General features: G+C 49.0%; 2 protein-coding genes and 1 long non-coding RNA gene across 6 annotated transcripts; all 3 read left to right on the top strand.

Annotated features, from left to right (window-relative positions):
- Positions 1-188: 188 nt before the first annotated feature.
- LOC117903858 (probable citrate synthase, mitochondrial) lies at positions 189-8,403 on the top strand. The gene is made up of 4 exons (XM_034816341.1): positions 189-317; positions 474-551; positions 6,692-7,669; positions 7,736-8,403. The coding sequence occupies exons 2-4, from the start codon at positions 507-509 to the stop codon at positions 8,105-8,107; spliced, it is 1,395 nt and encodes a 464-aa protein (XP_034672232.1). The 5' UTR covers positions 189-317; positions 474-506; the 3' UTR covers positions 8,108-8,403.
- A 742-nt stretch (positions 8,404-9,145) lies between these two features.
- Positions 9,146-10,032, top strand: LOC117903879. Its single transcript, XR_004649539.1, has 2 exons — positions 9,146-9,579; positions 10,000-10,032. It is a non-coding gene; the product is annotated as an uncharacterized LOC117903879 (long non-coding RNA).
- Positions 10,033-10,199: 167 nt separating this feature from the next.
- On the top strand, positions 10,200-13,866 carry LOC117903852 (transmembrane GTPase Marf). Of its 4 annotated transcripts, none has more exons than XM_034816317.1 (8): positions 10,200-10,689; positions 10,763-11,052; positions 11,117-11,455; positions 11,626-11,637; positions 11,817-12,743; positions 12,801-12,989; positions 13,070-13,266; positions 13,329-13,866. In XM_034816317.1, exons 1-8 carry the CDS (start codon positions 10,350-10,352, stop codon positions 13,528-13,530), a joined length of 2,496 nt encoding a protein of 831 aa, XP_034672208.1. In that variant the 5' UTR covers positions 10,200-10,349; the 3' UTR covers positions 13,531-13,866. The 4 variants fall into 4 exon arrangements, with proteins under 4 accessions (XP_034672208.1, XP_034672210.1, XP_034672209.1 ...); XM_034816319.1 differs by having other exon boundaries at positions 12,807-12,989; XM_034816318.1 differs by having other exon boundaries at positions 10,201-10,689; positions 12,804-12,989.
- The last annotated feature ends 364 nt before the right edge of the window (positions 13,867-14,230 follow it).

Below are 14,230 nucleotides of genomic sequence, written 5' to 3' on the forward strand. Positions count from 1 at the left end.
CCAAGAAGTCATTCTGGGATTCTGGGAATTTGCTGCGCGACATCTTGCGCGCCCCCCTGAAAGAGGAGGGTCCACTGATGCGCGAAAAAATCAAGATCCAGGCTGTGGCGCAGCCACAAGAGTCACTGGCCGGAGGGCCTGACGAGCGGCAGGTGAGTCAAATGTTCGCGCCACATCTTACCTGTGGGGTGGGTGTGTGTGCGCGCACGCGGCTGGTGCTGCCAACCTAGACCAGACCGGAGCAGACGCGAAAAAAGCGACATTTGGTTGGCGGGCCATTCAGTTGCCGCGCAGCTGAAGGGAGAGAAGCACCAAAAGTAAAAAGAAAAAAAATAACATTTCCAAAAGCTATATTCTTCACTGGGGGAAAGCAATTTTTTTCAGTGTTTGTGTGTGTTAGTGGAAAATTTGCTATCTTTTCTAAAGGCGAACGTGTTTTTCTCCCCTCTCTCTCTGTCTTTCTCTCTCTAAAGAGCAACAGCATTCTTCATACATAACCGTTGATCATGTCGCTCTATCGCATTTCCGCACGTAAATTGGCCGATGCACAGGTGAGTAGTACCGTTCCTGGTTCCTGTTCCAGTTTCACTTTCCAGTTCCGCTTACTCATCCCACCCCCGCAATAAAGCGGTTCATTCAGTTTCTCTGTTATCCTCTTCCCCCCCTCTCGCTGACTTTATTTTGCTCCCACGCACACACAAGCAGTGCCCATCGCATACCCTACACGTCACGAAAAAAAAGATTCCGCCATGTGCTTGCGATTAAGAAACTTTTATTTTATTGTGCCCTGATAAGTGTGTAGTGTGTGGCATTCCACGCTGGCCAGGCCATCCTGTCGAGTGTTTCGCCATATATAACACATTACATAATCTCAGAAAAGGTGGGCGGGGTGGGGTACTAGCGAAAAGATTCGCTTTGGGGCTATTTTGGCAAATGCGTATTTCTTGTTTTATATAAATAAAACAGTCTTTGCTTTTTTCGAGTTTAACGAACTCGGCCGCGCATCCCCGTTGCCTTTTGTATTTCTTCTTATTTTTTGGGAAATTTCCATAAGCGTGGCTTTCGGAAACCAGACTTGGCCCAAAGCACCATGCGGCCTTGTTCTTGTAATGTTACAGCGTTGGCAATGCTCTCCCCAGACCAGTCCCGTACTCTCTCTCTCTCTCTCTCTCTCTCTCTCTCTCTCTCTCTCTCAAATGCACGCTCTCACGTTCTTGAGGGTACAACAAAGGCAAAAAGAAAGGTGAATTCATATAAGGTGGGGCGGTAGGAGGTGAGGCCCATCCAAAGGGACTTTTGTTTTCATGTAACCGCTTCCCATGGGTTGCTTTGCCCTCACAGCAAAAAAAAAAACAGTGAGTGTTTCCTGGGAATGTCTCACCTTAAACAAATATGCCTTGGCGGACGACTGGCAGCAAGGCAGCCACAAGTCGCAGGTAGCAGCTCTCTTTGGGCGCTCTTTTATTCCTCTCTCGCTCTCTCATTCTGACTGGCTCTCTAATGTCTCGTAGCGTCGCTTTGTTTCCAAAGAGTGTCACGTGTTGTTGTTGCCAAAAAAACAACAAAAAATGCTCCACTGAAAACCAGAGAGCCAAGAAGCATTGTCCGCCGAATGACCTTAAAGAAGAGGATGGGATGCCAGTCCCACCCATTCGCCGCCCACTGGCAATGCACCCAAGTATTTGCATGGGAGCCGTGTGTTTGTGTGTGCGGTTTGGGGCGGCAGCGTGGATTATGCAATGGCTGGCAGCAGCAACAAAAAGTAGAACAGAAAATTGATAATTGGAAAATCAATAAAAAAAAGTCACGCACATGGAAAAGAGAAACGAAAACGAGCCTTCCAGGACGAGCCTCCTTTTGTGTGTCATTCTCGTCTCTCTCTCTGCCGCTCTTTGGGGGTGTTTCAAAATCTCTCTATCTCTCTCATTGCTCGTAATCCATCTGTCATCTGCCTTCGCGGTAGGATTGCCTGAGGACTTGAGATGGAGCTATGCCTCCCAATGCCTGCCTGCGCGCTCTTCTTTTTCTACTGCCTGTCAGATTCTTACTTCTCTTTCGTCGCCTCCTTTCATCTCTCTCCCCTGCTTAACCCATGTTCTGGTCCCGGGCAGAGTGCCAAAAAACGCGCGCACTGACGTGGGTTCGGTTCGTTCATCAGCAAAAAGCGGAGCACAACACACATGCATACATACACACACAGAGGAACTGAACTGTGGGGCGAATCTCCTTATTTTGAACGCTTTACTTTTTGCTCTCTCTTTGCTATAAATAATTGCTGTAAATGCTATGCTAAATACGGTTTTTGTGGGATTGAATAATAAGCATTTACAGCAAGCATCGCCCTATCATGGCCAAAAAAGACGATAGATAGGCACAAAAATACATCGGGTTTTTTGTTTCAGCTTTGGCGTAGCCGCACTACCCTTCCCCCGCACCACTGCCAAACAAGCATTTCACTGTTGAAATGGCGAACACGCGAAATCTTTTATCGCCCGTCTGCTAATACGTCACAAATATTGTACGTGACGCGAGTTTTAGTCGATGTTTACGTAATGCCTCGACCAGAGACGACCCTTTGGGCGCACACACACACTCGTACGCTCGTCAAAACAAAGAGACTCGAAAGAAAGAGAAAAAGAAAGAGAGTGGGTGGCTTTGTGTCTAGAGTCTAGAGCTAAACAGCTGATTAAGCGATTACATAAGAAGCAGCCAAATGCTAAATATTATATATGATCGCCCGGTCTGTCTCACTCTTTCTCTCTCTCTCTCTCCACATCTGATTAGATTTGTACATATAATTTTAGTTTTATAGCGGTACTTAATGGATTAGGTGCTGTGTGTGCGTGTGTGTGTGTGTGTGCAAAGCTCAAGTGGCCCTACTATAGGCCACACCATTCCGGTAATACGCCAGTCATTTGGCCACCCATTCCTCACCCATCCCCGAATTACATTCCCCCCCTATCAGTTTAGTTATGCACAAGTTCTTAACAGTATAGATAACGGTATTTAGGGGCGTCATGGAAAGTTTCAGAGAGACTTCCCATGGAGGCCCAGACCTTGGCCATCAAAAAATAGATTATTTTTCTGCCAAACTTTAAAATTAGTCCAAAAATGATCAAAATCAGATAATTATAAGTATATTAAATGGTAGCAGCAGTTGTCGGTGAAATCGATGGATCTGGAAGGGTATATTCTTGGTTTTTCCTCAAAGGTAACGAATTGGTAGGGTGGAAACCATCGATGAGAGATTGTGTTGTCAAGATCTTGATCATGTGATACATAATCGTAGTCGTACCCACACGCTCCTCTTCGTCTCTCTCTCTCTCTCTGTTTGAGTTGTTCTTTTGCATTAACCGCATTGCCATAGCACCCACTTCCCAACCCCTCATCCAGCTAGTGCGACTGATAAGCGTGACAAATTTGTGCGCGCTAGGCACATGATCGACGCACAGGAGAGGGAGTGAGAGGGAGACGTGGGGTGGGGCTGGACAGCTGGTTAGAGCTGATAGCGCCAAAGCCCCACAGGCCCCAAAACATCAGCATGCCCCAAGAATACCCCACCAGAAGGTGTTAATTCAATCAGTTTTTAGTGATAAAACAAGCAAATAATAGTTCGCAATGCGCCATTTTAGTGGCTTTTGCTAATGAAGAAATCGGAATGCAAGAATTTCCGCAAAAAGATAAGAAAAAAAGAAAACGAAGCCCCCTTGATGGACAGTGATCGATGATGATTGGAGGCAACTTCACATGACGAAGTAACCAACTCAGTCCTTAATCTATTGTGGAGCATCTTTGTGGACAAATTTAATGAATTTGCCATTTGCCTTACGTAAATGACGGGAACTTTATATCTTTATATCTGCTTAAATGTTTAATCGAGTGATAACAGAAGTCAACTATCAGTCTCTAGCGCATTTGAGGTCTAAAAGTAATCGGCTGAGGGGCGCTGCTGCATGACGCACAGCGCTTAAATCCAATGGGTGACCAGTTTAGGATACAAGTTTATCTCAATTCTGATTGAATGACAGTTGAGGATGACAAACGATTATTGGCTTAAACAACATCAAGTGACTAATAATAAAAAAGCCCCGTTGCCCGCCAGCCCACTGAAAGGAAAGTCACTTCTCTAACCAAGGCGTATCTCCGAATGATGCCAGTGTTTCCCCTTGTAAAGCGTCTGCGGCTGGGGCTGCCCGGCAACAGCAGAACACAACAGAACATCAGAAAAGTATCCGACAGATCTCACAGCTTTCACAAAGTGGAATCGGACTTGAAATTATGGCCGGGGGATTACGTCAGTGGCAGTGTCAATGTGATGTGTATTTACTTTTGGCGTCTGCTGTGAGACACAAAACAAAAACTGAAACTGAAAATGGAAATAGCAAAAGTACGAGTAGTAATAGCTAACAGAAAACCTAATTAAGACGATTAAAGATCGCTTGAATGGAGGAACGAAGCAGCAGCCAGCAGCCAGCAGCTAGCAGCCTCGTCAGCCTGTCAGTCAGGGGATGCAATTATTAAGCAATTGTAAAACGCTCTGTAATATTAGCAGAAATAATAGTTAGAAATCATTAAACCAAATTGAAAGCGTCACGCAAAGCAGCAAGGCGAAAGCCCAAGGCCACCAATGAGAGCTCAAAAGAGAGTCAGAGAGCGAGAGCGAGAGAGAGAGAGAGAGAGGCTGCTGGCTGGATCACCTCGTGCGCTTCCCAACTCTGCGTTGTGGTTTCCCGTTAGAATGGCGGAGAGAGCCCTGTCCACTTGTCACGTAATTTGTATTGCTATTTGCCAGACGTCGATTGATTATGTAATCGCTCGCTTGACTAATCGTTCGATGAAGAAAGGAAGTCTGCTGGTCTCTGGGGCAAGCAACACGCGACTCTGATCAGCTAGATGACACTTCCTTGATGACATATAAGTACAGTACTATGCACACGCTCCCGCTTAAAACTAAAGCGAGCCTCAGGCTGTGTGTGTGTTTGCTGCGAGCGATAATTTCACGCGCGCGTGAGACCTTCAAATCTACACACACACAAAAGTACATACATACATACATACTTGATATTTACATATATTTGTCGTTGTCGCTCTCTTATCAAGAGATGAACGAACCGACGGGCAGGCAGCGCCCCACCTCTTCACTAATCGCAGATAATGAGCGCGCTTGAAGCATTCCTTAGGTTTGGAATCGAAGCGAAGGCGTTGCCCTGCTGCAAAGGAGCATCCTCGAGATGGTTTCTCTCATAAGCAAAAGGAAAAACCACACAACACGATCTGCTCTGCCGCTTGACTGACAACTCAATTAGAAATTTCCACCTGCCCATGGCTGGGTGTTGATTTGCCACTTGATTTGCTTGCGGTTTGCTTGCAACAAGGCGGCGAGTGTTTTGCTAAGGTTTCAAATTTCCACCCAGCAGCAGCCCCAGCCCCAGCCCCGTTCGTCTTTTATTTTTCTTTGCTTGTTCAACGCCTCATCGATCGTGTTGCGTTTATGTTTGACACCCGCCCATTATCGATAATTGAGACACGGCTCCGTGTGATGCATGCGTGTGAATTTTTTATCAATGAATTTTTGGCATCGAGAAACCAGAAAAACTACACAAAACTAACCGGTTTGCGGTTGGTCGGTTGGCGGCCGGCGCACAAATCAATGTGCGGCACCAGAAGCCAGAGAGCGGGGGCTCCAAAATCATGCAATTCAATTTGCAAGCAACGAGCTGAGCTGGACACCGCCGACGGACAACAGGCGGCGCTACAAGTTCAGTTGGTTAATTGAATTTGTTGACCCACCAGCCGCAGCAGTGCCCACCACAGAGAGCAGAAGCAGCAGCAGCAGCGGCGGCGGCAGCGGCAGCTGAGAGCCCCAGAGCCCCCAGACAGCCGACTGTCAATCAACTGGCATCGCACTTTGTGCCGGGGAGCGCGAAATCAACTCGGAATTGGAATCGCATTCGATTCGCATTCGGATTGCCATGTCGTTGCCATGTCGCTTTGCATTTGTATTACGAGTTGTACTTGCGTTTCGAAAGCGTGGCAAAGATCATTCCATTAAGCACACGCAGAGCACCTGTGCTCTTTGCTGTGCAGAGCATGGAAGCAATTGAGATCTGCAGGCACGTGACGAACCAATCCCCAATGGGCAACAGCTGTCTGTGTCTACCGTTCAGTGAACCAACGAGAGAGGGAGCGGAGGATTGACCTTGGCTGTGCGTGCGGCTCCAAGGTACAGTCTGCCGTGGAGCAGGGGGAAGCGTTGCCAGCAGTCATGTGAGCGGCAGCCCTACGGCAGCTGTAGTAGTTCATTGACGCATCTCTATGGCGGCGCGTGTGAGTCATTGGAAGCATCTATTGAGATTAGCGATCTGTGCAGCGTTATCAACACAATTCGTGTCTGGATGTGTGCCTGCTCAGACGACAACGATGGCTTTGAAGTGCGGCTCAATGACAAGTGGCGAAAGCGATTACAACAGCGACTGCAGCTGATTGCAATCGATTGGTTTAGTTTGCTTTGCTTTGCTTTTGGGGGGTGTGTGATCAGAGGTTCCTTCATAAAGCTCCCATTGAATGAATGTGAAATCGTTTTCGAGCGGAAACTTTCATTTGACCATTTTCATTCCACATTTGATCGATAGCAGTCGATAACTCTTCGATAAATAATCATTATTTATTGTTTTTGTTGTTGTTATTTCAGAAACTTCCCAATGTTGGATCATATGTGCGCCTGATCTCGGCCGATGGACGCAGCCTGCGCGACGTACTGACCGCCAAGGTGCCCGAGGAGCAGGAGCGCGTGAAGAACTTCCGCAAGCAGCATGGCGCCACCAAGCTGGGAGAGACCACCATTGATATGATGTACGGCGGTATGCGCGGCATCAAGGCCCTGGTCACGGAGACCTCTGTGCTGGACGCTGATGAGGGCATCCGCTTCCGCGGCCTCTCCATCCCCGAGTGCCAGAAGGTGCTGCCCGCCGCCCCCGGTGGCACTGAGCCCCTGCCCGAGGGCCTGTTCTGGCTGCTGTTGACCGGCGAGGTGCCCACCCAGTCCCAGGTGCAGCAGCTCTCCCGCGAGTGGGCCGAGCGCGCTGCCCTGCCCCAGCATGTGGTCACAATGCTGAACAACATGCCCACCAGCCTGCACCCGATGTCGCAGCTGGCCGCCGCCGTTACGGCCCTCAACCACGACAGCAAGTTCGCCAAGGCCTACTCCGAGGGTGTGCACAAGAGCAAGTACTGGGAGTACGTCTATGAGGACAGCATGGATCTGATCGCCAAGCTGCCCGTGGTGGCCGCCACCATCTACTGCAACACGTACCGCGGCGGCAAGGGCTCCCGCTCCATTGACTCGAGCCTCGATTGGTCCGCCAACTTCGTGAAGATGCTCGGCTACGACAACGCCCAGTTCACCGAGCTGATGCGCCTCTATCTGACCATCCACAGTGACCACGAGGGTGGCAATGTCTCTGCCCATACCGTGCATTTGGTCGGCTCCGCCCTGAGCGATCCCTATCTGTCGTTCGCCGCTGGCATGAACGGTCTCGCCGGCCCACTGCACGGCCTGGCCAACCAGGAGGTGCTCGTCTGGCTGCGCAAGCTCCAGAAGGAGGCTGGCAACAATCCATCGGAGGACCAGCTGAAGGACTACATCTGGAAGACCCTCAAGTCTGGACAGGTATAAATACGCTCTATTTGCATGGGAATTACATCTACTGATCCGATTTTGGTTCCGATTGTGCAGGTTGTGCCCGGCTATGGACACGCCGTGCTCCGCAAGACCGATCCCCGCTACACCTGCCAGCGCGAGTTTGCGCTGAAGCATTTGCCCGAGGATGAGCTGTTCCAGCTGGTGTCGAAGATCTACAAGGTGGTGCCCCCAATCCTCACCGAGACCGGCAAGGTGAAGAACCCCTGGCCCAATGTAGACGCCCACTCCGGCGTCCTGCTGCAGTACTACGGCATGAAGGAGATGAATTACTACACCGTTCTGTTTGGCGTCTCCCGTGCCCTCGGCGTGCTCGCCTCCCTCGTCTGGGATCGCGCCCTGGGTCTGCCCATTGAGCGCCCCAAGTCATACTCCACCGATCTTCTGGTCAAGATGGTCCAGAAGTAAGACGCTGGTCGACGATGGCGGCGCACTGATGGGGATGGGATGGAGGGAAGTTCTAGACGCAGGTGCGGTGCGCAGAAGATGAGTTCTTCTTCTTCTGCGGACTGTAGCCAAGTAATAAACGAGAGAGAGAGAGAGGGAGAGAGAGAGCGGAGTGAGGAAAGAGCAGAGAGCAGAGAAATGAAATGAAATGGCGATTGAATGTGTAGTAGAAACAGCAACCAAATATGAACCAACAGCTAAACAACAACAAAACTGCTAAGAACAACAAACAGAAGCAAACAACAATGGAAGAGCAACAACAACAGCAACAACAAAGGAAAGCAAAAGGCAGAAAACTTACTTTTAAATTAGTAAAAATAATTACACTCAGCAAAAGCGAAACAAAAGCGAAGCAAGAGCAAAACACCCAAATGAATTTGTATAAGTGACTCCATGTATATGTACATATATGTATATGTATATGTGGATGGAGTGAGAATTGTTTGCGCATTAACCCACACACACACCACACACACACACCCCACCTGGAACACCCCTTCCTGGCCTCTTTTATTTTTAGTTGTATGTTTTGTAGGATGCCAAAGGATGTGGGCCTTTTCCTTTGCCTAACCGCCACCCCCCACCCAACTCCAACTCCAGCTACCCACCCATGCCCCCGCCCATCCCCGTACCCGCTCCGCCTGAGAACCAAAACCACACACAAAAAATTACTAACTTGATAACATGTTATTTTTAATTTAAATATAATTTATTATGCAAACAAGATAAAGCGAGAAATACAATACAAACAAAAACAACAAGTGTAAAGCGGAAACCCAAACAACAACAACAACAAGAAAAAGATCTACAACAAAAAAACTCAATAAAAAAACAGAACAATAAATAATATAGAGAAGTATATTTAGTGTAGTGATTGCCACAAGCGGTGAGAATTGCAAATGCAGAATTCGTTGCCTTGCAAGTGTATTCAAGAAAGCAACAGACAACAATAATAAAAACGAAACGTAGCAAACTTAAAACGAAAACGTATTTGCTGTGACATTTATTTATTTTGAAGTTTTCATAGTTTGAAATTGCCGCTCCAGGTGCGCTCTTATCGATAAGTGGCCGCCACTAAGTGTGACCCCAGACTGCAAGCAGTGTGGCCAGTGTAGCCCCAAAACAGGGCTACCCAACACTAATCGATTGCTATCGATAGGCTCGCTGCAGCCCTAGTAAAGCGCATGTTACATCATTTGGAGTCAAAAAATAGCTTAAAATTATTAAAAATTGCCACAACAAATCACCTGCAGCTGCAACTGGATTCAACTAAATCAAATGCACTGAAATGTGCATGCATTTGACAGCTGAACATCGTTTGAACCGCTAGGGGCTAGGACAAACCAACCGACGGGGCACGACAGGCGGCAACACGCAGGCGAAAAATAAATATACAAATATAAAACAATACGATGAGCGAGAGCAATAATCAGGTTAGTTGTTGGTCGGGGCACAGGTGAGCGGGGCAGAGAGAGAGACGATGGGTTTATCAATAATTACTGTTACGCATACACAGCGTTGAACCCAAATGGCAAATCGAAAGAGCAACAGCGATCGCATATGAAAAATCAACGAAAGAATCGTTTTAGGTTTATATACTATTACTCTCCAAATGAATTTGGTTGCAGCGCAATTTATCTCTGCCCGCGTGCGTGTGTGTGTGTGTGTTTGGTGTGTGTGTGTGCACAATTTGCGTTTTTATATTTTGTCCACCCCCCACACACCACCCCCCCTCACCCGGCCAACACTTTTGCTTATCTCCTGGCACTATTTTTCCTTCTTTCTTTCTCGGTTTTGCCTACAATGTCATAATTTCGCTTGATTTCATTTGATTTGATTTCGTTTCGTTTCAGTTTTGAGACGTTGATTTTTGAACAAATCCAAAAGAAAAAATTATAAAAACCGAATAGAGAGCGCGCGCCCAACCGCCGTCCCCCCTGCGTCTCAGTTCCTTTTTGGTTTTGCTCGAGCTTTTCCTTTGGTGACCCACAGCGGCCCACGGTGGTTGGTTGGAGGAGGCCCAGGCCCAGGCACAAGCCCGAGCCACAGGCACAGGCACAGCCACTGCCACAGCCACAGGCTGGTGCACAGCAAACGAACACGAACACAACTTACGAGTATCCTGCATAGGCTGCATACCTTTTGTTTTGTATCCAAATCTTCTCTTCCTCTCCAAAACGCAAACTAAAATCTAACACCCGAAATGGCGGCTTACCTGAATCGCACCATCTCGCTGGTGACTGGCCAAACGGGGCCCAACGGCAACACGGACGCCGACGATCATCACTCCTCCTCGTCCACGGACACCGTTGACAAATCTGTGGGCGCTCTCTCCCGTCACAACTCCACACTGCAAACCTCTGGCTCAAATGCATCGATGAATTATGCCCTAAACACCACCGGCGGCGTCGCCTCCGATACGCGGCTGTATCAATCGAACGACAAATCGCCACTTCAGATCTTTGTGCGGGCCAAAAAGAAGATCAACGACATCTACGGAGAGATCGAGGAGTATGTGCACGAGACAACGACCTTTATAAACGGTAAGTCCAGCCTCTGTAGCCTCATCCACCTCATCCGCTCTACTTCACCGCTTTCTGCTTATTGCCAAAACAGCTTTGCATGCCGAAGCCGAGATCGTGGACAAGGCCGAGCGGGAGCTGTTCGAGAGCTATGTGTACAAGGTGGCGGCCATTCGGGAGGTGCTGCAGCGCGATCACATGAAGGTGGCCTTCTTTGGGCGCACCTCGAACGGCAAGAGCTCGGTGATCAATGCCATGCTGCGGGAGAAGATTCTGCCCAGCGGCATTGGCCACACCACCAACTGTTTCTGCCAGGTGGAGGGCAACGATGGCGGCGAGGCATATCTGATGACCGAGGGCTCCGCGGAGAAGCTCAATGTGGTGGTGCGTAGCGAGTGGCCGACAACTGTGCACGTCCCTTCTGATCCGTTTGGTTAATCCTTTGCAGAACATCAAACAACTGGCGAATGCCCTGTGCCAGGAGAAGCTCTGCGAGAGCAGTCTCGTGCGCATATTCTGGCCACGCGAACGCTGCAGCCTGCTGCGCGATGATGTCGTTTTTGTGGACTCGCCCGGCGTCGATGTGTCGGCGAATCTGGACGATTGGATTGACAATCATTGCCTCAATGCGGACGTCTTTGTGCTGGTCCTCAATGCCGAGTCCACAATGACGCGTGCCGAGAAGCAGTTCTTTCACACCGTCTCACAGAAGCTCTCCAAGCCGAATATCTTTATACTGAACAATCGCTGGGATGCCTCCGCCAATGAGCCCGAGTGCCAAGAGTCGGTAAGGCATCGCACACACCTCCCCCCGCAACGTGTCCATGTCCTCCTTTTGGCTATAAGTCTCGCTGTATCTTGTATCTCTGCCTTTTCTTTGTGTCTGTCGTGTATGTTGACTGTGTCTCTTCTTACCTTTTGTTTATTTTACAACTGTCCAACATTCATCACCGGCAGGATCTGGCCAAGGTAATGAAACACACAGCTAGAACCCAGAACCCAGAACCCCCTGCTCTGCCTCTGCTTTGTCGTACCCTGAAGAGTAGTTTTATTCCACCCCACCCAACGCCCCCTCTTTGTTTTGAGTTGCCTGCCCCAGCAGAGTTCTTAGCAATCAAATTGACTTCCACATGCAATTCATTCGGCAGGTTAAATCACAGCACACAGAGCGCTGCATCGATTTTCTCACCAAGGAGCTGAAAGTGAGCAACGAGAAGGAGGCCGCCGAGCGAGTGTTCTTCGTTTCGGCGCGCGAAACGCTGCAGGCGCGCATCGAGGAGGCCAAGGGCAATCCGCCGCACATGGGCGCCATCGCTGAGGGCTTTCAGATACGCTACTTTGAGTTCCAGGACTTCGAGCGCAAGTTCGAGGAGTGCATCTCGCAGAGTGCCGTCAAGACAAAGTTCCAGCAGCACAGTTCGCGCGGCAAGAGCGTCTCGGGGGACATGCGCTCGATGCTGGACAACATTTACGAGCGCATTACGATCTTTCGCAATCTGAAGCAGGACCAGAAGAACCTGCTGACGGACCGCATCCAGGGCACCGAGACCCAGATGATGCAGGTGACGCGCGACATGAAGCAGAAGATTCACACCATGGTCGAGGAGGTTGAGGAGAAGGTCTCGAAGGCCCTCAACGAGGAGATCTGGCGCTTGGGCGTACTCATCGATGAGTTCAATATGCCCTTCCATCCCGAGCGGCTGGTGCTCAACATCTACAAGAAGGAGCTGAATGCCCATGTGGAGAGCGGCCTCGGCAGCAACCTGCGTGCCCGCCTCTCCATCGCCCTGGCCATGAACGTGGAGTCCGCCCAGGCGGACATGACCGATCGCATGCACGCGCTGGTGCCCAACGAGCAGCTGATTGTCAGCAGCACCAAGATGGCCCTGCGCAGTCAGCCCTTCGAGATGCTCTACTCGCTCAACTGTCAGAATCTGTGCGCCGACTTCCAGGAGGATCTGGAGTTCAAGTTCAGTTGGGGCATCACGGCCATGATCCAACGCTTCACCGGCAAGGTGCGGGAGCGCAGCAAAAAGAATCAGCCAGCGTTGGCCCACCGTCAGACGAGTGTTGGGGTGAGTCAGGCGAAGAGGGAAAAGGGAAATCAAATCATAATCTCTCCTCGTTCCAAGCAGCAGCAGCAGCATGGCGTTGTGTCGCCCGTTAGCTCACAGATGGATGATGCCACACCGGTGTGCCTGTTGCCATCGCCGGGCTTGGTGGCGGGCATAACGCCCGAGCAGCTGTCGCTGATCTCACGATTTGCCATCACATCTGTCGGCGGGCAGGGCACAATGGGCGGCCTATTGGTGGCCGGAATTGTAAGTAAAAAGCTTTTGCTCTGCTCTGTGCTCATGTCAAGCCGATACCCTGCCATCGCTTAACCCACTTCTACTTCCAGATGCTGAAGACGATCGGTTGGCGTGTCCTTGTCGGCGTGGGTGCTCTCTATGGCTGCATCTACCTGTACGAGCGCCTCTCGTGGACTAACTCCGCCAAGGAGCGCACCTTCAAGAGCCAGTACGTGCAGCATGCCACCAAGAAGCTCAAGATGATTGTCGATCTAACGTCGGCCAATTGCAGTCACCAGGTGCAGCAGTAAGTCAACCCAACGTCAAATCTTTCGAGAAACAAATACAAGAATCTATTTGTTTCCCCAGGGAATTGTCCAGCACATTTGCACGGCTCTGCCGCACTGTGGACACAGCCACCACCGACATGAATGAGGAGCTCAAGACGCTTGAGGTGCAGCTGAATTTGCTCGAGTCCAATCAGAAGCAGCTCAAGCTGCTGCGCAACAAGGCCAACTACATACAGAACGAGTTGGACATTTTCGAGCATAATTATATAACAACGCAGTAGAGCAGATGCCAGATGGGGATGTGAAAGGATCAAGGATCAAGCACATCCCAGAGATTTACACACACACACACAAACACACTCACACACACGACCATAGCGACAACAATTGGCCAGCAACAATTGGCTTTCCATTTTATTTTTTGTTTGCCTTTTTGCAAAAATTCTCAAAATTTTTTGTATTATTTCGGTTAAATTTTTTTGAAAAAAAGAACAGAATGCATGCTGAGAGAGAGAGAGAGAGCTCTTTTATGCTCGGATCGGAACGGATTGGATCGGTTCTGAATTGTTGTTGTTGTTGCTTGCAAGAATTCATTTTAATTCCTAACTCTTATACACCCCCAAACCCAACCCAAACCCTATTATTATAAACTATATTTTGTTGTTGTTGTTGTTAACACACACACACACACACCACACATATACATAAACACTGTGAACAATGGCCAGGAAGCCATAAAATGAATTATAAAATCCCCTTGGATAATGCAATTGAAAAACGATAAAAGAAAACTCTTATTATTACTATTATACATTATTATAAACAAGAAGCTCTAGTGATTATTATTATTGTTTTTTTGTTCAATTCTTTTGTATTAGACTAATAAAACGAATCGAAACTTTATGGAGAGGAGGAGCAAGAGCAAGAGGAAGGATGTTATGCAAGCACATAGATAGTTGAATGGTGAAAGTTCCCATGAAT

This window comes from Drosophila subobscura, chromosome A, assembly GCF_008121235.1.
Source record: "Drosophila subobscura isolate 14011-0131.10 chromosome A, UCBerk_Dsub_1.0, whole genome shotgun sequence".
In the NCBI taxonomy this organism is placed as follows: Eukaryota; Metazoa; Arthropoda; class Insecta; order Diptera; family Drosophilidae; genus Drosophila; species Drosophila subobscura.